This window comes from Mobula birostris, chromosome 19 (assembly GCF_030028105.1).
Source record: "Mobula birostris isolate sMobBir1 chromosome 19, sMobBir1.hap1, whole genome shotgun sequence".
Lineage (NCBI taxonomy): Eukaryota > Metazoa > Chordata > Chondrichthyes > Myliobatiformes > Myliobatidae > Mobula > Mobula birostris.
In genome coordinates this window covers 3,512,208-3,534,271 of record NC_092388.1, presented here as the reverse complement: position 1 = coordinate 3,534,271, position 22,064 = coordinate 3,512,208, and the positions used below count along the sequence as shown (strand labels likewise).

Below are 22,064 nucleotides of genomic sequence, written 5' to 3'. Positions count from 1 at the left end.
TTAAAACCTTTTCCTGGAAAAATTCTACTTTCTAAACTGTTTGCAAACGTACAGTTTGCCTAATGATATTATGATCTGTCCACATTTAATATCATAACAGCTTTGGGCTTTGGTGTTCACAAAATAATAATGGCTGTTTTTTATCTAAAAATACAAGTTCTAAATCATGTCAAGTGAGGCAGTCAGCTGAGTGTACTGAGGCTTTCAGGATAGTGAGCTGAATGCAAGTCACAATGAAACCATTTTCACTCCTTTAAACAAAAGCTGTTCTAGAATGTGTTTATGGAAATAAGTGGTAAATGTGGTTCTCTTAGGTCTCCAAATCAATACACTGTATCTGAAAACTCTGATTGCTTTCTGCTTGCTAAATGTATGGGCACAATGCATTTTGTGTAGAAAGTAGAAGAAATTGGAGGCTGTGGTCCAAGTACTTACTTGTAGCAGCATCATACACAAAGCAGCAGATAAGAAATACACAGATTAAAGACAATTTTTGCAAGAAAGAAAAAGTTAAGTAAAAATGAAGTCCATTTGAGTGTAAAGTGATCTAAGTGGCCATAGTGCCCCTACATTGCAGTGATTAGACATTGGCAGATCTGGACGAGGGACGAGGGACGAGGGGACAGGGACCAAAATGCAGTGAAGCCTCCTGTCCTGGGTGCAGGAGGCATGATGGGAAGGAAATTAAAGGATTGACTGAGCTGAACCTAACCTTTGGCTGCCTTGACTGAAAGAGGTGTGAAACAGTTGTCTTTCCTCGGCAATTGGTGTGAAAACGTCGTCTTTTATTGTATTACTAATTATTACAGTAAGGTTCATAGTCGTGAATACAGTCACTTATTCTTGGCCGCCGGGCTGAGCTGTGCACTTGGCTAACTTGTGCCAATGGATGGTGAAGGTTAGGTCTTTAGGGGGTTCACCCTAACGTAGCAGTTAGCGTGACGGGATTACACCACCAGTGACCCGGGTTCAGTTGTGCCATTGTCTGTGAGGAGTTTGTGCATTCTCTCCTTGACCGTCTGCTGTTCTTCTGGGAGTTCCAGTTTCCAACCATATTCCAAAGATGAGATGTATAGGTTAGTAGCTTAATAGTTCACATTGAGAAATTGGAAGGTGTGGGCTCTTTGAGCCGGGAGGTACTGTATCTCCAAATAACAGTGGAGTGATGGAGTCAATAGAACATTATAGCATAGAAAAGGGCCCTTTGGCCCATCTAGTTTGTGCCAAACTATTAATCTACCTCATCCCATTGACCGGCACCCAGCCCTTCATACCCCTTCCATCCATGTATCTATCCAAACTTCTCCGAAATGCTGGCAGCTCATACAACAATCTCACCGCCCTCTGAGTGAAGAAGTTTCCTCTCATGCTCCCTATAAACATTTCACTTTTCACCCTTAACCTTAATAATAAAAATAACATAAGAATAATAATTTGCTGTAGCTGATTTGCTTTGTTGGCAATGAAGTTCTGGAAGCCTTCCCACTCTCTACAATTAACTATCTGTTGGAAGGAATTAAAAGCAGGTTAGCACACTATATCTTTATTATAGAAGCCAAGAAGTTCAGTGGATCTGCTCATGTTTACCATGAAAGCCAAGTGACACAGTGCCAATTTTATAAACATTCCAATATTAGCGTTGGAACACAAAAGTACAGAATTTTCTGTTTTATTGGTTACAGGAACCCAATGGATAATTGAGTGGTGGGGTGGAGGCATGTCTCTACCTCCTTCGCTCCACTAGCCTGCAGCTCACCCTGAGGCAAAGTGTAGCCCCTTCGTAGCCCCCACCCCCCAATCCATGTTGCATGAAGCCACGGGAGCAGGTGCTGGATGGTCGTATGAGCAGCTGGTGTACATCACAAGTCCTGGTTATGCGACCACTGACACCAGACAATCTCTGAAGCATATTGAAAATGGATGGCGTCACCCATCTTGTAAAGACACAGCCTAGACAAAGGCAATGGCAAGCCACTTCTGTAGAAGTGTTTGCCTGGACTGTCATGGTCATGGAAAGACCATGATCGCCTATATCATTGGACATGGCATATAATGATGATGATGAAAGGATAATTCCAACTTTTGATTTATAAAGCAATTCCCAGATGCAAATTTAATGGATGTCACAACAAATATGTAGTTACCCAGCACTTAGAATAAAATATCAAGGCAATATCACGTCACTGTTACCGTGATGGTTGCAGGATAATAACTGGAAGGGACTTTACCAAAACCCCATTGGTTAACTGTAGTAGATGTCCTTTTCATCTGGATCAGACATCATGTCTCAGTAATGGTATGGGCTATTTAGTAAAGGAAGTAACTGTTAACTTTACCCCTGGAAGGAACATTTGGATTCAGTTTTGATCATTTAATAATGATGCATTTCACTACATGTTTCAATGTTTCATTGTTCATGTGACAAAGAAAGCTAATCCTTACATACTGTTAATTCCTCACAGAGGATTCAGTCATAGGAGATTCTTAGTCACAGGCTAAGCTAGGATGAAACTCTTTCCATACTGGTCAAACTGTTCACTAAATAGCAAGATAATCTTTATGACTGTGAATTGCTATAAAAGTGGCTTTTTGCGTTTGCTCTTCTGAAGGCATGTTTCCCTGTAGAATTGATAAGCTTTGTTTAAGAGGCATTTAAGAAAGTCTTAGATAGGCATATGGATAGGTGCTTTGTGCCGTGTGTGACTGTTAGTTCTTGGTTTTGCACCCAGGTCCCAGAGTAACGCTGTTTCATTTGGCTGTATATATGCATAGTTGAATGACAATTAAACTTGAACTTGGATGACAGAAAAAATGGTTGGCTTTGCAGGAAGAAATGGTTAGATTGATCTTAGAGTAGGTTATAAGGTCATCAGAACATCATGAGCCAAAGGGCCTGTAATATGCTGTACTGTCCTATGTGGTATATTCTATGTAAACTTGCAGTGAAAGTCGATGCAGTTGATATGTCTAAGCTAAGGACCATTGACTCCAAATTAAATCCCAGCTTCTAATAATCACTTATTTTCAGGAACCTTATCTGAAATTCACTTTTGAAAAGTACAATTGAAACGCAGGAAAGTGAATATTGCTGAACGTATGCTAAATTACAAGGTGCGTTTAAAATGACATTTTGTGTGATATTGGATGAATACCATGCTTGTGACAGATCCGGTTTGCCCTTGCCTTTCCTATCACGATTCTTTTTCTTTTAATCCAGACAGCAGTTCGGGGACGGCGACAATATCAAAAGTGACAACGCTGGCGGCAGCAAGTGACAGCGTAACAGCGGAGTCCGTCTCGGGCACGGAGAAGTCCTTGACATCCAGTGGCTGCAACGCGGCTGTTCCCAAGGAGACCGAGGAGGAGAAGGCAAAGCGGCTTCTTTACTGCTCTCTCTGTAAAGTGGCTGTTAACTCGGCCTCACAGCTGGAAGCACACAACAGCGGTGAGTCCCGCAGTTTCAACAAGGTTCACAGTGAATCTATGTTCAAAGTGCATATATGTCAGCATATAAAATCCTGAGTTTATCTTCTTACAGGCACTCATAGTAAACACAAAGAAACACAATAGACTCAGTGAAAAGCTACACATAAAGACGAACAAACAACCAATGTGTAAAAGACAACAAATTATGCAAACACAAAAAATAATATACAATATTGAGAACATGAGTTGTGGAGACCTTGAAAGTGAGACCACAGGTTGTGGAATCAGTTCAGTGTTGAGGTGAATGAAGTTATCCACACTGGTTCAGGGGCCTGATGGTTGAGAGGCAATCACTGTTCCTGAACATATAGCACAAAAACAGGCCCTTTGGCCCATCTAGTCCATACTAAACTATTATTCTGCCTAGTCCTATTAACCTGCATCTGAACTATAGCTCTTCATACCCCTGCCATCCATATACTCATCCGAACTTCTCTTTAATGTGGCAATTGAACCCACACCATCACTTCTGCTTGCAGCTCATTCTACATTCACACCACCCTCCGAATTGCTCGTACGACCATCCACCACCTGCTCCCATAGCTTCACATGACCCTGATCGGGGGGCTAACCTGGTGCTACACCTTGCCCAAGGGCGACCTGCAGGCTAGCAGAGGTTTCGTAGAAACGCATCACCATCGCGCTACCCTAATATAATAATTGGCTACCTCACCCAATCTGGCTCCTCCCCGTCCAGTGGCAGCCATGGTCCTCCCCACCAAACCCTTGAGCTGGCTGCACCATTTCAGCGCGTCCCTCAGAACGTATGACTACAGCTTGGAATGTGCGAGTCGGCAGTATTTTTCTGCAATATCTCGATGTGCTGGCAGACCAGCAAGTTTTGGGCAGTCGAGAGGTCGCCTTTCACTGAGTTGCTGATCCGCCAGCAGCACTTGTTGTCTACTTCCATGTGTGTGTCGCTGGGAACAGCCCACAGATCAGACAGTCCTCTGTTGTGCAGCTGCCCAGGACACAGCCCATTGCATCCTCCTCCGCACCCTCTTTGCAAAACCACAGGCAGCGAAGAGGTGAACGAATGTCCCATCTGCTTTTCTTAGGTCCAGTCTTACAATTGGTCATCTTAGAAAAGAAAAGCACCTTAACCTGATGGACCGAGGAAACAGTGGGAGGGAATTGGTGCAGCAAAGCGTGAACATACTGTATGTTACGTGTTGCTCTTTTCAGGAGCAGTGTTGACTGGATTTCCAGAATCAGGTCTGTGGCTCACAATGTATTTCTTCTGCAGGTTCCATTGCTGTAGATGTGTGAAGGGTTACATAGAGTCATAGAGCACTGCACTACCAAAACTGGCTCTTCAGCCCATCAAATCCATTCTGGCCTGGTTTTCTGCCGAGCCCCATCTACCTGCACACAGACCATTGCCCTCCATACAACTCCCAGCCTTGTACCCATCCAAACTTCTCTTACATTTGCAATTGAACTTGCATTGAACACTTTCACTGGCAGCTCATCCCACACTCGCACCACCCTCTAAGTGAATAAGCTACCCAGTAAGGGTGAGCATGCTGTGGACATGCTACGTTAGTGCCAGAAGCTTGGCAATACCTCTGGGCTACCCCAACAGATCTGCAGTCTGTTCTGGTCATTGAGGTAAACGACCCATTTCACATATATTTTAATATTTCAATGTACGTGTGACAAATAAAACTAATCCTTAATTTTAAACATTACACCTTTCCCCCTTTTACCCATGACCTCTAGTTGTAGTCTCACTCAACCTAAGTGGAAAAAGCCTGCATGCATTTACCCTATTAATACCCCTCATAATTTTATATATCTCTATCAAATCTCCTCTCATTCTCCTACGCTCTAAGGAATACCTTTCCATGTAGCTCAGGCCCTCCAGTCCTGGCACATCCTTGTAAATTTTCTCAACACTCTTTCAAACATAAAATGAATAAGGCCATAAGAGACAAGTGCTGAATCAGGCCATTTTTCCATCCTATCTACTCCACCAACTATATTGGCTGATTTACTGTACTCTCCCTCTCAACCCCATTCCCCTTCCTTCTGCCCATTACCTTTGACACCCCGACTAACCAAGAACCTAGCAACTTCCACTTTCAATATCCCCAAAGACTTGGCTTCCACAGACACCTGTGACAATGAATTCCACAGATTCACCACACTCTGGCTAAAAAAATTCCTCTGCATCTCTGTTCTAAAGTCATGTCCTTGTATTCTGAGGCCATGCCCTCTGATTCTAAACTCTCCAACTATAGGAAACATCAGCTCAGTGTCAATATGTGGTATCTTTCAATAAGGTCTACTCTCATTCTTCTAAACTTCAGTGAGTACGGGCCCTATGCCATCAAACGTCCCTCATATGTTAACCTTTCAATTCCTGGCATCAATCTCATAAACCTTCTCTGGACCCTTCCCAATGCCAACACATCCTTTCTTCGGGAATCATGTGGTGCTGGCATAAAATAGCAAACTTTATGTCTGAGAGTTTTTCTACAGAAGTGGTTTGCCATTGCCTCATGGGCAGTACCTTTACAAGATGGGTGACCCCAGCCATTATCAGTACTATTCAGAGAGGATCTGGCTGGCATCAGTGGTTGCATAACCAGGACTTGTGATATGCACCAGCTGCTCCTACGACCATCCACCACCTGCTCCCAGGGCTTCACATGTCCCCGATTGGGGCGGTGAGGTGGGGTGCTAAGCAAGTTCTAAACCTTGCCAAAGGGTGACCTGCAGGCTAGAGGATGGAGCGTCTTACACCTCCTTTGGTAGAACCTGTGAGGGATTTCTTCACTCAGAGGGTGCTGAAGGTGTAGAACGAGTTGCCAGTGGAAATGGAGGATAAGGGTTTGATTAAGATGAGTTTGGATAAGTACATGGAGGGGTAGGGATGGCAATTGTCCAAGTTCAGGTCAATAGGACTAGGCAGAGTAATAGTTTGGCATGAACTAGGCAAGCTGAAGGGCTGTTTCTGTGCTGCAATGATGTGTGACTCAAGGACTTTATTATCTATTTCCTTCAATCTACATTTGCTGTCTGCGAGTGTAAACAGTGTCAGGAAATGATCCACAGATCCAACTGCTTCTTGGCCCAGTTTTGGAATTCACACCTGTAGGTCTGCTGATTCAATCTCAGCTTGAGATGTGGGATAAAGTTTCCCAAGGATTTCATCAGGACTTTCATTTTCTGACTAACTTAGCAATAAGTTGTTACGAAAATGTATCCTTAAATTCCTGATGTTAACAGATATCTGAATTTCCCTTCATTACTGATGCATGTTAGTTACATCGCCTAGAAAAAATATTCACCCCCCCCCCGGAAATTTCCTGTTTTGTTGTTTTGCAATATATAATGTCAGTGGATTTAATTTGACTATATTGACACTGATTAACAGAAAAAGACTCTTTCATGTCAACGTGAAAACAGATCTCTACAAAGAGTTCTAAATTAATTTCAAATATAAAACTCAAAATAATTGATGGCATAAGTATTCATCCTCTTCAAGTCAGTATTTAGTCAATGCACCTGTGCCGGCAATTACAGTCTTGAGTCCGTGTGGATAGGTTTCAAACAGCTTTGCACACCAGGACACTGCAATTTTCCCCATTCTTCTCTACAAAACTGATCAAGCTCCATCAAATTGCATGGGGATTGTGAGTGAACAGCCTTTTTCAAGTCCAGACACAAATTCTCAATTGCATTGAGGTCTGGACTCAGACTTGGCCATCCCAGGACATTAACTTTGTTGGTTTTAAACCATTCCTGTACAGCTTTGGCTTTGTGCTTGGAAAACAAGTCTTCTCCAAGGTGTCAGTTTTGTAGCAGACTGTGTCAGGTTTTCCTCCAGGATTTCCCTGCATTTTGCTACATTAATTTTACCCTCTACCTTCACAAGCCTTCCAAGTCTTGCTGCAGTGAAGTATCCACAAAGCATCTTGCAGCCACCACATTGCTTCACGTAGGAATGGTGTGTTTTTGATGATGTGCAGTGTTTGGCTTATGGCAAACTTAGTGCTTAGTCTGATGGCCAGACATCTCAATTTTGGTTTTATCAGACCACAGAACCTTCATCCAGCTGAACTCAGAGTCTCCCACATGCCTTCTGGCAAATTCTAGCAGAGATTTCATAAGAGTTTTTTTCAACAGTAGATTTCTCTTTGCCACTCTCCCATAAAGCTGTGACTGGAAAAACATCCAGGCAACAGTTATTGTACGTGCAGTCTCTTGTACCACAGCCACTGAAGCTTGTAACTCCTCCAGAGTTGTCATAGGTCTCTTGATGGCCTCCCCCACTAGTCCCCTTCTTGCACGGTCACTCAGTTTTTGAGGACGGCCTGCTCTAGGCAGATCTACGGCAATGCCATATTCTTTCTTTTCCAAGATGATTAACTTAACTGTACTGCAAGGGGTATTCAGTGCCTTGGAAATTTTTTTATATCCATCTCCTGGCTTGTGCTTTTCAATAACCTTTTCGTGGAGTTGCTTGGAGTGTTCTTTTGTCCTCATGGTGTAGTTTTTGCCAGGATACTGACTCACCAGCAGTTAGACCTTTCAGATACAATAGTAACAGAGATACTGAGGAGCAGATAGGGAGGCAGATTCATGAACGGTGCAATAATAATAGGGTTTTTGTGATGGGTGGTTTTAGCTTTCCTAATATTGACTGGCATCTCCTTAGAGCAAGGGGTTTAGATGGGGTAGAGTTTGTTAGGTGTGTTCAGGAAGGTTTCCTGACACAATATGTAGAGGAGCCAACTAGAGGAGAGGCTGTACTTGATCTGGTATTGAGAAATTAACCTGGTCAGGTGTCAGATCTCTTGGTGGGAAAGCATTTTGGAGGTAGTGATCGCAACTCTATCTCCTTTACCATAGCGCTGGAGAAGGATGTGAGCGGACGATTTGGGAAAACATTTAATTGGGGTAGGGGGAAATATGATGCTGTTAGGCAGAAACTTGGGAACATAAATTGGGAGCAGATGTTCTCAGGGAAACGCACGGCACAAATGTGGCAAATGTTCAGGGACATTTGCATGGTGTTCTGCATAGGTGTGTTCTATTGAGGCAGGGGAAGAATGGGAGGGCAAAAGAACCATGGTATATAAAGGATGTGGAAAATCTAATTAAGAAGAAAAGCTTATGAAAAGTTCAAGAAACTAGGTACTGTAAGAGCTCTAAAAAATTACAAGGTTACCAGGAAGGAGCTTATGAATGAAATTAGGAGAGCTAGAAGGGTCCATGAGAAGGCCTTAGTGAGCAGGATTAAGGAAAACACCAAGGCATTCTGCAAGTACGTGAAGAGCAAGAGGATGAGCCGTGTGAGAATAGGACCAATCAGGTGTGATAGTGAAAACATGTACATGGAGCCGGAGGAGGAAGCAGAAGTACTTAATGAATACTTTGCTTCAGTATTCACCAGGGAAAAGGACCTTGGCAGTTGTGGGGATGACTTACAGCAGACTGAAGCACTTGAGCATATAGACTTTAAGAAAGAGGATGTACTGGAGCTTTTGAAAAGCATTAAGTTACAGAAGTCGCCAATTCCGGATGAGGTATACCACAGGATACTGTGGGAAGTGAGGGAGAAGATTGCTGAGCCTCTGGGGATGATCTTTGCATTATCAATAGGGACGGGAGAAGCACCGGAGGATTGGAGGATTGCAAATCTTATTCCCTTTCTCAAGAAAGGGAGTAGAGATAGTCCAGGAAATTATAGACCAGTGAGTCTTACTTCAGTGGTGGGCAAGTTGTTGGAGAAGATCCTGACAGGCAAGATTTTTGAGTATTTGTAGGGACATAATCTGATTAGGTATGAATTCTTTGAGTGTGTAACAAACACATTGATGAAGGTAAACCAGTGGATGTAGTGTATATGGATTTCAGTAAGGCATTTGATAAGGTTCCCCATGCAAGGCTTATTCAGAAAGTTATGAGGCATGGGATTCAAGGAGACTTTGCTTTGTGGATCCAGAATTGGCTTGCCAACAAGAGGCAAGGTGGTTGTAGATAATTCGTATTCTGCATGGAGTTCGGTGACCAGTGGTATTCCACAGGGATCTGTTCTGGGACCCCTCCATGGGATTGAGTTCAGGAGCTGTGAGGTAATGTTACAGCTATATAAGACCTCAGTTAGCACTACAGGAAGGGTGTGGATACTGTAGAGAGAGAGTACAGAGGAGATTTACAAGGATGTTGTCTGGATTGGAGAGCATGCCTTATGAGAATAGATTGAGTGAACTTGGCCTTTCTCTTTGGAGTGACGGAGGATAAGAGCTGACCTGATAGAGGTTTATAAGATGATGAGAGGCATTGATCATGTGGATAGTGGGAGGCTTTTTCCCAAGGCTGAAATGGCTAACACAAGGGGGCATAGTTTTAAAGTGCTTGGATGTAGGTATGGGGTGATGTCAGAGGATGCCAGCTATGGTGGTAGAGGCAGATACAACAGGGTCTTTTAAGGACTCTTAGAAAGGTACATGGAGCTTAGCAAAATAAAGGGCTATGCAGTAGGGAAATTCTAGGCAGCTTCCAGAATATGTTACAGGGTTGGCACAACATTGTGGGCCGAAGGGCCTGTAATGTGCTGCAGGTTTCTATGTTCTATGTTCTACATTCCACTCTAAATGTCTCTTAAAAATCTCTCATGTCTCTTCGTCTACCACCACCACATGCAGCACAGTCCAGGCACCCACCACTCCCAGTGTAAAAGACCTGCCCCTCGCACCTCCTTTCAACTTACCTCCTCTCACCTTAAATAGCTGAGCATTGACCATGTCCATTCCTGAATCCAAATGTCGTAGATCCATGATGAATTGGCCATTTGGATTCAGAACTGGCTCACATATAGAATACAGAGGTAGTGGTCGAAGGGGATTATTCGAGCTGGAAGTCCAACTACCCTCCTCACCCTGCAACAGCTGCACTATGCTCCCCTACCCCAAACTCACACCTCCTCATATGAAACAGTTTAAAATTAGCTTTATTTATCACATATACATTAAAGTATACAGTGAAATGCATCGTCTGCAGCAAAGCAAATCAGTGAGGATACGTTTGGGGACGCTGCCACGTGTTGACATGCTTCCAGGGCCAACGTAGCATGCCTACAACTTACTAACCCAGACGTCTCTGGACTTCGGGAGGAAACCCCTGTGGTCATGGGTAGAACGTACTAACTCCTTACAGATAGAGGCAAGAATCCGTGTTCACTGGCACTGGCTGAACTTACAACTTTCTGCAGCTTTTTCTGATCCTGTGCAGTGGCCCCTCCACACCAGATGGTGATGGAACCAGTTAGAATGCTCTCCATGTTACACCTGTAGAAATTTGCAAGTGTCTTTGGTGACACACCTATTCTCATCAAACTCCTAACGAAATATAGCTGTTGTGCCTTCTTTATAATTACATCAATATGTTGGGCCCGGGATAGATCTTCAGAGGTGTTGACTCCCAGGAACTTGAAAATGCTCACTCTTTCCACTTTCAATCCTTTGATTAGGACTGGTGTGTGTTCCCTCAACTTACCCTTGTGGAAGTCCACAATCAATTCCTTGGTTTTACTGATATTGAGGGCAGGGTTGTTGCTGTGACACAACTCAACCAGCTGATCTTTCTCACTGCTGTACGCCTCTTTATCATCATCTGAAATTCTGTCAACACTAGATGGCGTCTGAGCTGTCCTTACCCACACACTCATGGCTGGAGAGAGAGCAGCAGGCTAGGCACATATCCTTGAGGTGCACCAGTGTTGGTTGTCAGCAAGGAGGAGATGTTACTTCTGATCCACATGGACTGTGATCTCCCTGTGAGGAGATGAAAGATCCCGCTGCAGAGGGAAGTGCAGAGGCCTATGTTTTGGAACATTCAAGATGTTTATCAATACCTTCAAATTTTTCATAGTCCTAACTTGTTGACGTAGTGACATTGTTTCACTTTTCATTCCTGATCATTTCCGGCATCTTGAAGCCTGAATGTTTGAAACCTCAGTGAGCAAAATGTTCCGAGTTGTCTTACTCCTTATTTCTCGCCAACTATCAGTGACAAAAAAATCACTGCTTTTTGAACACAAGCACACACCATTTAAAAACTGTTCTGCACAGTACAGCGTCTAACGGCCACACTAGCATGTGCAACTGATGCTAGTTAAAACCTGTATGGCATGCTTCCTGTCCCAAATAAGACCATAAGATATAGGAGCAGAATTAGGTCATTTGGCTCATCGGGTCTGCTCTACCATTTCATCATGGCTGATCTATTTTCCCTTTCAGCCCCGATCTCCTGCCTTTCCTCCAGGTAGCATAACGTCCCAAATAAATTAAGGGAATCATAACAACTTTCTCAATTAGTGCTTGTTCTTTGAGAGTTGTGCCAAATAAGCAGCTGTCCTGATTAAATGATGGCCCAATTAACCAGAATCCATGTATATTATGATCAATTAGATTCATAACATAGAATCTTTGAATATTGTCAGCTTGTCATGGTGGAGAGGCTTTTGAGTTCCCGAGATGCCGTCGGGAGCTTTGTTCTTGCCAGGGTTACCTGTGGCAGTGAGGTCAAGGGGGAGTTTCCAGGCAAAGAGCAAACCAACGGTTGAGCTGGCAGAAGATGATGACAAGTCACAATGGCGGTAAAGACGGAGCAAGGTTGCGACAGTGAAGGGTCCCCTGTCGTCTTGCTTTCCACGCCATTGGACCCTGACCCCGAGCTGTCCAAAACGGTGTGGTGGCTGTCCGTGCATCAGCCCCCCCCGTGTTAAACAGAGTCACGCACGGGCATTCTCCAGTAAGGAAATAACCCCTTGGCAGAACATCATGCTCGACTGGAGTGATCACACTAGGACCAGGTTCATGTGAACTATTTCTGTCAGGCATTGGCATTCTATGTTGTTCTGACTGTGCACCATGACTGATAAAGTGAATGTCACTCAGCCATCAGATGGCGAGCAGTGTGAATGAACTAATACACAGGGAACCACACACCTGTGCCTGGAAATATCAAGAACACACAATGCTGTAGAAATCAGGACGTTACATGTGGGCAGTGGTAAAGGAATAGTGTGAGTGGCTTACACCATGTAGTTTCAGATCACCTCCCCAAAATATTGCTATTATGGGAAACCATAATATTTTACAGATTCCTGAATTGCTGCTGTTTGCTCCAATAACATAAAATGTCAGTAACAGCAGGCAGCAGTGATGTCAGTAATGCCAGGCAACAGTCTTCACTGTGGAAGACACTAGCAGTATGGTGGAAGTTCCAGGTGTCAGGGGGCATGAGGTGTGTGAAGTTACCATGACTAGAGAGAAGGTTCTTGGGAAACTGAAAGGTCTTGAGATAGATAAGTCACCTGGACCAGATGGTGTACACCCCAGAGGTCTAAAAGAGGTGACTGAAGAGATTGTGGAGGCATTAGTAATGATCTTTCATGAACAACTTTATTCTGGAATGGTTCGGAACGACTGGAAAATAGAAAATATCACTCCATTCTTCAAGAAGGGAGAGAGGCAGAAGAAAGGAAACTATAGGCCAATTAGTTTGTCCTCAGTTGTTGGGAAGATGTTGGAGTTGATTATTAAGAACGAGGTCTTAGGGTACTTGGAGGCACATGACAAAATAGGCCATAGACAGCGTGGTTTTCTCAAGGGAAAATCTTGCCTGACAAACCTGGCAAGGTATTTGAAGAAATAATAAGCAGATTAAACAAAGAAGAAAGGGTTGATATTGCGTACTTGGATTTTCGGAAAGCCCTTGACAAGGTGCCATACATCAGGCTGCTTAACAATCTATGAACTCATGGTATTACAGGAAAGATTCTAACATGGGTAAAGCAGTGGCTGTTTGGCAGAAAGCAAAAAGTGGGAATAAAGGGAACCTTTTCTGACTGGCTGCCGGTGACGAGTGGTGTTCTACAGGTGCCTGTGTTGAAACTGATTCTTCTTATGTTATATGTCAATGATTTGGATGATGGAATTGAAAGTTTTGTTGCAAAGATTGCAGATGATATGAAGATAGGTAGAGGGACGGGAAGGTTTGAAGCAATAGGGAGGCTGTAGAAGGACTTAGACAGATTAGGAGAATGAGCAAAGATATAGAAGATGGAACACAATATTGAGAAGTGTATGGTCATGCACTTTGGTAGAAGAAATGAAAGGGTTGAGTATTTTCTAAATAGAGAGAGAATACAAAAACCTGAGGTGCAAAGGGACTTGGGAGTCCTTGTGCAGGATTCCCTAAAAGTTAATTTGTAGGTTGAGTCTGTGGTGAGGAAGGCAAATGCAATATTGACATTTATTTCAAGAGGACTAGAATATAAAAGCAAGGATGTAATGTTGAGCCTTTATAAAGTACTGGCGAGGCCTCACTTGGAGTATTGTGAGCAGGTTTGGCAACTTATCTTAGAAAGGATGTGCTGAAACTGGAGAGGGTTCAAAGGAGGTTCATGAAAATTATTCCAGGATTGAATGGCTTGTGATAGAAACATAGAAAAACTACAGCACAGTACAGGTCCTTCAGCCCACAAAGCTGTGCCAAACATGTCCTTATATTAGAACTACCTAGGCTTACCCATAGCCTATTTTTCTAAGCTCCATGTATCCATCCAGGAGTCTCTTAAAAGACCCTATCACTTCCACCTCCACCGCCGCTGCCAGCAGCCCATTCCACGTACTCACCACTCTCTGTGTAAAAAAACCTACCTCTGACATCTCCTCTGTACCTACTTCCAAGCACCTTAAAACCATCCCCTCTTGTGCTAGCTCTTTCAGCCCTGAGAAAAAGCCTCTGACTATCTAATGTCTCTTATTATCTTGTACACCTCTATCAGGCCATCTCTCATCCTCTGTCACTCCAAAAAGAAAAGGCCGAGTTCACTCAACCTATTCTCACAAGGCATGCTCCCCAATCCAGGCAATATCCTTGTAAATCTCCTCTGCACCTTTTCTATGGTTTCCACATCCTTCCTGTAATGGGGCGACCAGAATCGAGCGCAGTACTCCAAGTGGGGTCTGACCAGGGTCCTATATAGCTGCAACATTACCTCTCGGCTGTTAAGCTCAATCCCACGATTGATGAAGGCCAATGCACCGTATGCCTTCTTAACCACAGAGTCAACCTGCATTGCAGCTTTGAGTGTCCTATGGACTCGGACCACAAGATCCCTCTGATCCTCCACACTGCCAAGAGTCTTGCCATTAATGCAATATTCTGCCATCATATTTGACCTACCAAAATGAATCACGTCACAATTATCTGGGTTGAACATCATCTGCCACTTCTCAGCCCAGTTCTGCATCCTATCAATGTCTCGCTGTAACCCCTGAAAGCCCTCCACACTATCCACAACACCCCCAACCTTTGTGTCATCAGCAAATTTACTAACCCATCCCTCCACTACCTCAACCAGGTCATTTATAAAAAATACAAAGAGCAGGGGTCCCAGAACAGATCCCTGAGGCACAACACTGGTCACTGGATGAAGAGTGTTTGAAGACTCTGGGCCTGCATTCACTGGAATTCAGAAGAATGAGGGGTGACTTCATTGAAAACTATTGAATGGTAAAAGGCCTTGATAGAGTGGATGTGGAGAGGATGTTTCCTATGGTTTTCTGAGACCAGAGGACACAACCCCAGAATAGAGAGGTGTCCTTTTAGAACAGAGATGAGAAGGAATTGCTTCAGCCAAGAGTGTCGGTTCTATGGAATTTTAATTTAACATAGCACCCTAGCTATGTATATACTGTATATGTGCACAATCTCACATATTCTATATTCTATGGCCAGTTAGATATTTGCTTTAATGAGCAGGTATACAGGAGGACCGATGAAGTGGCCACTGAGTGCAGAGAGGTGGGATACAACCCCAGTGCCGGGGCTTCAACTGACAAAAAGCAGAATGACACTTCATAATAGTACTGGTCACAAGTCATCCCAAGACACTGTTGTCTCAGTGGCCAATATAATTAAATTGAAATTTCAATTAATGAAAGAATCCATTGCGGTCTGTGTGGAAATTTTCTGAGTGAAAATTTGGTAACTCGAGGGAAATGTGTTACTTGTGAAACAGTGATGAATTCTTTACCCTGCAGAGGAGAGTCAAATGCAGTGAATGTGTGTAATATTTTGAATTCCTTTGACAGAATACCAGTTTGTGCCCAAAAGATATTCTGGAAGTTAAAAGTAGGTATGAACAGTCTCCTGAGAGTGATTGAATGATTATAATAGAAATTGAAAAAATTCCCCATGAACCACAAATGTTTTTAATGTAACAGCCGTGAAGAAGATTTATTCTTTCGATAATGAATCGCTCCTCAAACACCATTAATAGATCAGAAAATGGATAATGATTTGTGACAGAATTAAAATGTATCAAATGGTGCTCCAACTGAAAGTAAAACCATTTTGAAGAAATTGCAGATTATTTTCTGTACTTGATTTTCAAACAGAAAACATTTATAATTTAATCTCTTGCATTTATAAGTTTATTAACACAAGAGATTCTGCAGATACTGGAAGTCCAGAGCAACACACACAAGATGTGTAGGAACAAATGAGGTGCTTATGGAGTATAAGAAATCCAAGAGAATATTTAGAAGGAAATGGGGGGGGGGGTGCTAAAAGAAGGCATGAGTTTGCTCTAGTAGACAAGATGAAGGAGATTCTTAAGGGATTCTACAGATGTGTGAAATGCAAAAGGATTGCACCGGACAAAATTGATCCTCTGGAAGATCGGAATGGTAATCCACGTGTGAGCCAAAAGAGATGGAGGAGATCTTAAATAAATTTTTGGCATCTGTATTTACTCAGGAGATGGACACAAGTGTCTATAGAAGTGAGGCAAAGTGGCATCAACTTCATGGACCCTATACAGGTTACAGAGGAGATGTTTGCTGGCTTGAGGCAAATCAGGGTGGATAAATCCCCAGGGACAGATAAGGTGTTCGCTCTGGCTTGCGGGAGGCAAATGGATAAATTGCCAGGTCCCTAGCTGAGATATTTAAGTCACTCTTAGCAACGGGTGAGGCACCAGAGGAATGAAGGATAACTGATGTTGTTCTGCTGTTTAAGAAAGGCTCAAAAATAAACCAGGAGATTATAGGCTGGTGAGCCTGACATCAATAGTGGGAAGGTTATTGGAAGGTAGTCTAAGGGACCAGATATATAAGTATTTGATTAAACATGGACTGATTACAGATAGTCAACATGGCTTCATGCATGGTATGTCATGTTTAACTAATCTTATGGAGTTCTTTGAGGAAGTTACCAGGAAAGTTGATGAAGGGAAGGCAGTGGATGTTGTCTACATGGACTTTAGCAAGACATTTGACAAGATCCTGCATGGGAGGCTGGTCAAGAAGGTTCAGTCGCCCGGCATTCAAGATGAAGTAGTAAATTGGATTGGACATTGGCTTTGAGGGAGAAGCCAGAGAGTGGTAGTAGAGGGTTGCCTCTCTGACTGGAAGCCTGTGACTAGTGGCGTGCCACAGGGATTGGTGTTGGGTCCTTTGTTGTTTGTCATCTATATTAACAATCTGGATGATAATGTGGTTAACCGGATCAGCAAATTTGCGGATGCCACCAAGATTGAGGGTGTAGTGGACAGCGAGGAAGACTATCATGGTTGCAGTGAAATCAGACCAGATGGAAAATAAGCTGGAAGATGGCAGATGGAATTTAATGCAGACAAGTGCGAGCTGTTGCACTTCAGTAGAATCAACCAGGGTAGGTCCAACACAACGAATGGTAAGGCACTGAGGAATGTGGTAAAAACAAAGGGATCTGGGAATACAGGTCTATGATTTGTTGAAAGTGGCCTCACAGGTAGATAGGGCCATTAAGAAAGGTTTTAGAACATAGAACATAAAAGAGTACAGCACAGGAACAGGCCATTCGGCCCACAATGTTGTGCTGAACTAGCAAATCAAAAACACCCAAACACTAATCCCTCCTCCCTACACCTTGTCCATTTCCCTCCACCCTCCTTATATTCATGTGCCTATCCAAGCATCTCTCAAAATCCCCTAACAAAATTTTCCTCTACCACCATACCAGGCAGTGCATTCCAGGCATCCGCAATTCTCCCAGTAAAAACGCTGGGATTACACATTTTGACACTGGGAAACAGATACTCTCCGTCCACTCTATTTATACCTCTCATCATCTTGTAAACCTCTATAAGATTTCCCCTCAGTCTCCGACACTCTAGAGAAAACCACCCACGGTAATCCAACTTCTCGTGATGGCACATGCCCTCTAAACCAGGCAGCATCCTGTCGAACGCCTTCTGCACCCTCTCCAAAGCCTCCACATCCTTCCTATAGTGGGGCAACCAGATCTGTATTCAATACTCCAGATGAGGTCTAACCAGAGTTTTATGAGGTTGCAAAGTAACCTCCTGACTTTAGAACTCAATGCCTTGACTAATAAAAACAAACATTCCATTAGCCCCTTAACCACCTTATTGACTTGTGTATCCACTTTCAATGAGCTGTGGACTTGGATCACGAGATCTCTCTGCTCAGCAACACTGTTACGGACCTTGCAAATGCAAGGAGACAGTGTACTATTAAGAGTACTGTCTCCTTGCATTTGCCCTACCGAGGTGCAATGCCTCTCATTTTTCTGGGTTAAACTCCATCTGCCATTTCTCAGCCCATATCTGTAACTGGTCAACATTGTGCTGTATTCTTTGCTAGACTTCTACACTATCCACAACTTCACCAACTCTGATATTATCTGCAAATTTACTAACCCATCTATCTACATTTTCATCCAGGCCATTTATAAACATGACAAACAGCAGAGGTCCCAGCACAGATCCCTGCGGAGCTCCAGTAATTACAGACCTCCAGCTCGAATAAGACCCGTCACCACGACCCTGTCTTCTATGCACAAGCCAGTTTGAATCCAAACAGCCAATTGGCTGCAGGTGGGAGGCTCATCTTCTGGATCAACCTCCAATAAAGGACTTTGTCAAACGCCACACTAAAATCCATGTAGACAACATCCTCATCAATCTCCCTTGTCACCTTGTCAAAAAACTCAATCAAGTGGGTAAGGCATGACCTGCCCCACACAAAGCTATGCTGACTGTCCCTAATTTCGCCATTGGTTTCCAAATAGTCATAGCTCCTATCCCTATGAATTTTCTCCAGCGATTTCCCTACAACTGACCCAAGACTTACCAGTCTTAGTTACTAGGACATTCCCTTGTTCACTTCTTAAACAGATGTACAATGTTAGCCACCCACCAGTCCTCTGGGACCTTGCTTGTGGCTAGAGAGGCCACAAACATACTGGTCAAGGGTCCTGCAATCTCGTCTTTTGCCTCCTTCAATAACCTGGGCTAAATATCATCAGGCCCTGAGGACTTCTCCACCTTAATCCTCTTTAGGAGGCCCAACACTTCCTCCTCCTTGACCTCTAAATACCCTAACATATTTATACACTCTCCTGGTCTTCGATATCCTTTTCCTTGATAAATACTGAAGCAAAGTACTCATTAAGTACCTCACTCATTCTCTGTAACCAAGCATATGTCCCCCTCTTATTCTTTAAGTGGTCCTACCCTCTCCCTAGTTATCCTTTTGCTCTTGATGTATGTATAGAATACCTTGGGATTCACTTTAATCCTACTTGCCAAGGACTTTTCATGGCCCCTCATGTTGTTCCTAATTCCCTTCTTTAGTTCTTTTCTGGTTTCTGTGTACTCCTCATGTGCTTCATTTGATCTTGACTTCCGAAGCTTTCCCACTTTTCCTTTTTCTTTTTGGCTAAATTCATCACCTTTCTAGACTTCCAAGGCTCTCTTACCTTTTCACCCCTTCCCTTCCTTCTAACAGGAACATAACTTTCCTGTCCTCTGTGAAATTGATCATTAAATGCCCTCCACATGTCTGATAAGGACTTGCCAAAGAGAAACTGGTCTTAATTAACTCTTCTTAGTTCCTGCCTAATGCCCTTGTAATTTGCCCTACTCTAATTTAAAACTCTTCCACAAGGACCATACCCATCCTTATCTTTAGCGATCCTGAACAATAAGGTGTTGTGGTCACTGTTTCCTAACCGTTCATCCACTGTAAGGTCAGTCACCTGGCCAGGCTCACTATCCAGCACCAGGTCCAGTACAGCCCCTCCTCTCTTTGCATCATATTGATTTAAGGAACCTTCCTGGATGCACTTAGCAAATTCATCCCTGTCTAAACCCTTTACACCAAGAAGGCCACATTGGCCTTCATGAATCAATGTGTTGAGTACAGAAGATGGGGTTGAAGTTGTACAAGACATTGGTGAGGCCTAATTTGGAGTACTGTGTGCAGTTTTGGTCACCTACCTACAGGAAAGATGCAAATAAGGTTGAAAAAGTACAGAGAAAATTTACAAGGGTGTTGCCGGGACTGAAGGACCTGAGTTATAAGGAAAAGTTGAATAGGTTAGGACTGTATTACTTTGAAGGTAGAGAATTGAGGAGATTTGATAGAGGTATATAAAATTATGAGAGGTATAGATCGGGTAATTACAAACAGGCTTTTTCCACTGAGGTTGGGTGGGACTACCACAAGAGGTTATGGGTTAAGGGTGAAGGGTGAAATTTTAAGGGGACGTGAGGGGTTCACTCGAAGGGTTGTGAGAGTGCGGAATGAGCTGCCAGCAGAAGTGGTAAATGCAAGCTCAATTTCAACATTTAAGAGAAGTTTTGATAGGTACATGCAATTTAGGGATATGGAGGGCTGTGGTCCCAGTACAGGTTGATGGGACTAGGCAATTTAAATGGTTTTAGCATGGACTAGAAGGGCCAAAAGGCCTGTTTCTGTGCTTTATTTTTTATGACTATAACTCAGCAAGTCAAGCAGCATCTATGGAAATGAATTGCATTTTGGGCTGATTCACTTCTTCAGGACTGGAAAGAAAGAGGAAAGAAGCAGAATAAAAAGGTAGAGGAATTTGCCAGTTTGTTCTGCTTCCTCTCTCCCACTTTCTTATTCTGACCTTCCCCTCCTTTCGCTTCCAGTCCTGATGAAGTGTCTCGGCCCGAAACATCAACTGTTCATTTCCCTCCTTTGATGCTGCCTGACCTGCTGAGTTCCTCCAGCATTTTGTGTGTGTTACTCAGATTATTTAAACCATTTTAGTTTAGTTGACTGAGGGATAAATATTTGTTGGGACAATGGGAATGGAATCATTCCTAATAATGGTTTTCACCCCAACATGTTGACTGTTTATAATTCTATTCAGTTTATAATTCAAACAGCCAAAGAGCTCATTACAATATGAAATCAAAATGTTAATATTGAATGTTCGTTCATTATGTGCCATGTCATATCCATGACCATGACTGTACTTGGCAAATTTTTCCATAGAAGTGGTTTGCCATTTCTGGGCAGTGTCTTTACAAGATGGATGACCCCAGCCACAATCATTTGTCAATGCGAGTTCCAGCATATGATTCAATCTATATCGTCGATGTTAATTGCTTCATAATTCTACTTACCAGGATCTAAGCACAAAACAATGTTGGAGGCTCGAAATGGAGGAGGTCCAATTAAGGCATTTCCTAGACCAGGTGTCAAAGGCAAAACGGCCACCAACAAAGGAGTTACGACCGGCCTGCAGAATAAAACCTTTCACTGTGAAATCTGTGATGTGCATGTGAACTCAGAAACACAACTCAAACAGGTCAGCCCTTGGAATGAAATGATCACCCATACCATCACGTCCACATATGTCTGTTTCTTTTCAAGAGCCACTTGGATTATTTATTGCATTTTCTTATTTTCAGCACATCAGCAGCAGAAGACACAAGGACAGAGCTGCAGGAAAACCTCCCAAACCCAAATACAGTCCGTATAACAAGCTCCAGAGGGGCACCAATGCTCTTGCAGTAAGCGAATGCATAGACACACTAAGCTTGGATTCCTTCATGAACATCTCCTCACTGGGAAACGAATGGGTGTGCTTTCTCAAGTTTCAAAGGAGATTCATGTAGTTAACTTGCGATATTTTGGGATTTGGGGGATCATAAGTCAGCCATGATCTGATGATGGAACAGATTCGATGGGAATGGTTGAATTCTTCTTCTGTGGGTTAAGTGTGAAAGGTGAAATGTTTAAGGGGAGCATGAGGGGAAGTTTCTTCACTCAGAGGGTGGTGAGAGTGTGAAATGAGTGGTGGATGCGGGGTTGATTTCAACGTTTAAGAGATACTTAGACAAGTACATCAATGGGAGGGGAAGGGAGGGCTATATTCCAGGTGTAGTTCAATAGGGCTAGGCAGATTAATAGTTCGGTCCAGACTCGATGGGCCGAAGCATCTGTTTGTGTTCTATAACTCTACGTCTTAATATCCTAACAAAATGAGAAGGTGAAATGTTGGTGGTCTTGTGGATAGTTTAAATGACTGTTGTGTGTTACCCCGGGACATTGATAGAATGAAGAGCTGGGCTGAAAAGTGGCGGGAGGGGTTCAACCTGAAAAATGTGAAGTGTTTCAGCTTGGAAGGTTGAATTTGAAGACACAACCCAGGGTTAATACCAGGATTCTTGGCAGTGTGAAGGAACAGAGGGATCTTGGCATCCACATCCATTGATCCCTCGAAGTTGC

At 43.2% G+C, this 22,064-nt stretch overlaps 1 protein-coding gene across 5 annotated transcripts in view; it reads left to right on the top strand.

Annotated features, from left to right (window-relative positions):
* The window catches only part of LOC140212388 (zinc finger protein 385D-like), a 345,265-nt gene that overhangs the window by 301,879 nt on the left and 21,322 nt on the right, over nt 1–22,064 (top strand). For all 5 annotated transcript variants that reach the window (XR_011889708.1, XR_011889707.1, XM_072283136.1 and 2 more), the window contains 3 exons: nt 3,218–3,445; nt 20,960–21,141; nt 21,245–21,346. Coding sequence is in view for 3 of the 5 variants with exons in the window: in XM_072283136.1 (XP_072139237.1) it covers nt 3,218–3,445; nt 20,960–21,141; nt 21,245–21,346 (512 nt within the window). In the remaining 2 variants the exon portion in view is untranslated. The remainder of the gene's footprint in view (nt 1–3,217; nt 3,446–20,959; nt 21,142–21,244; nt 21,347–22,064) is intronic.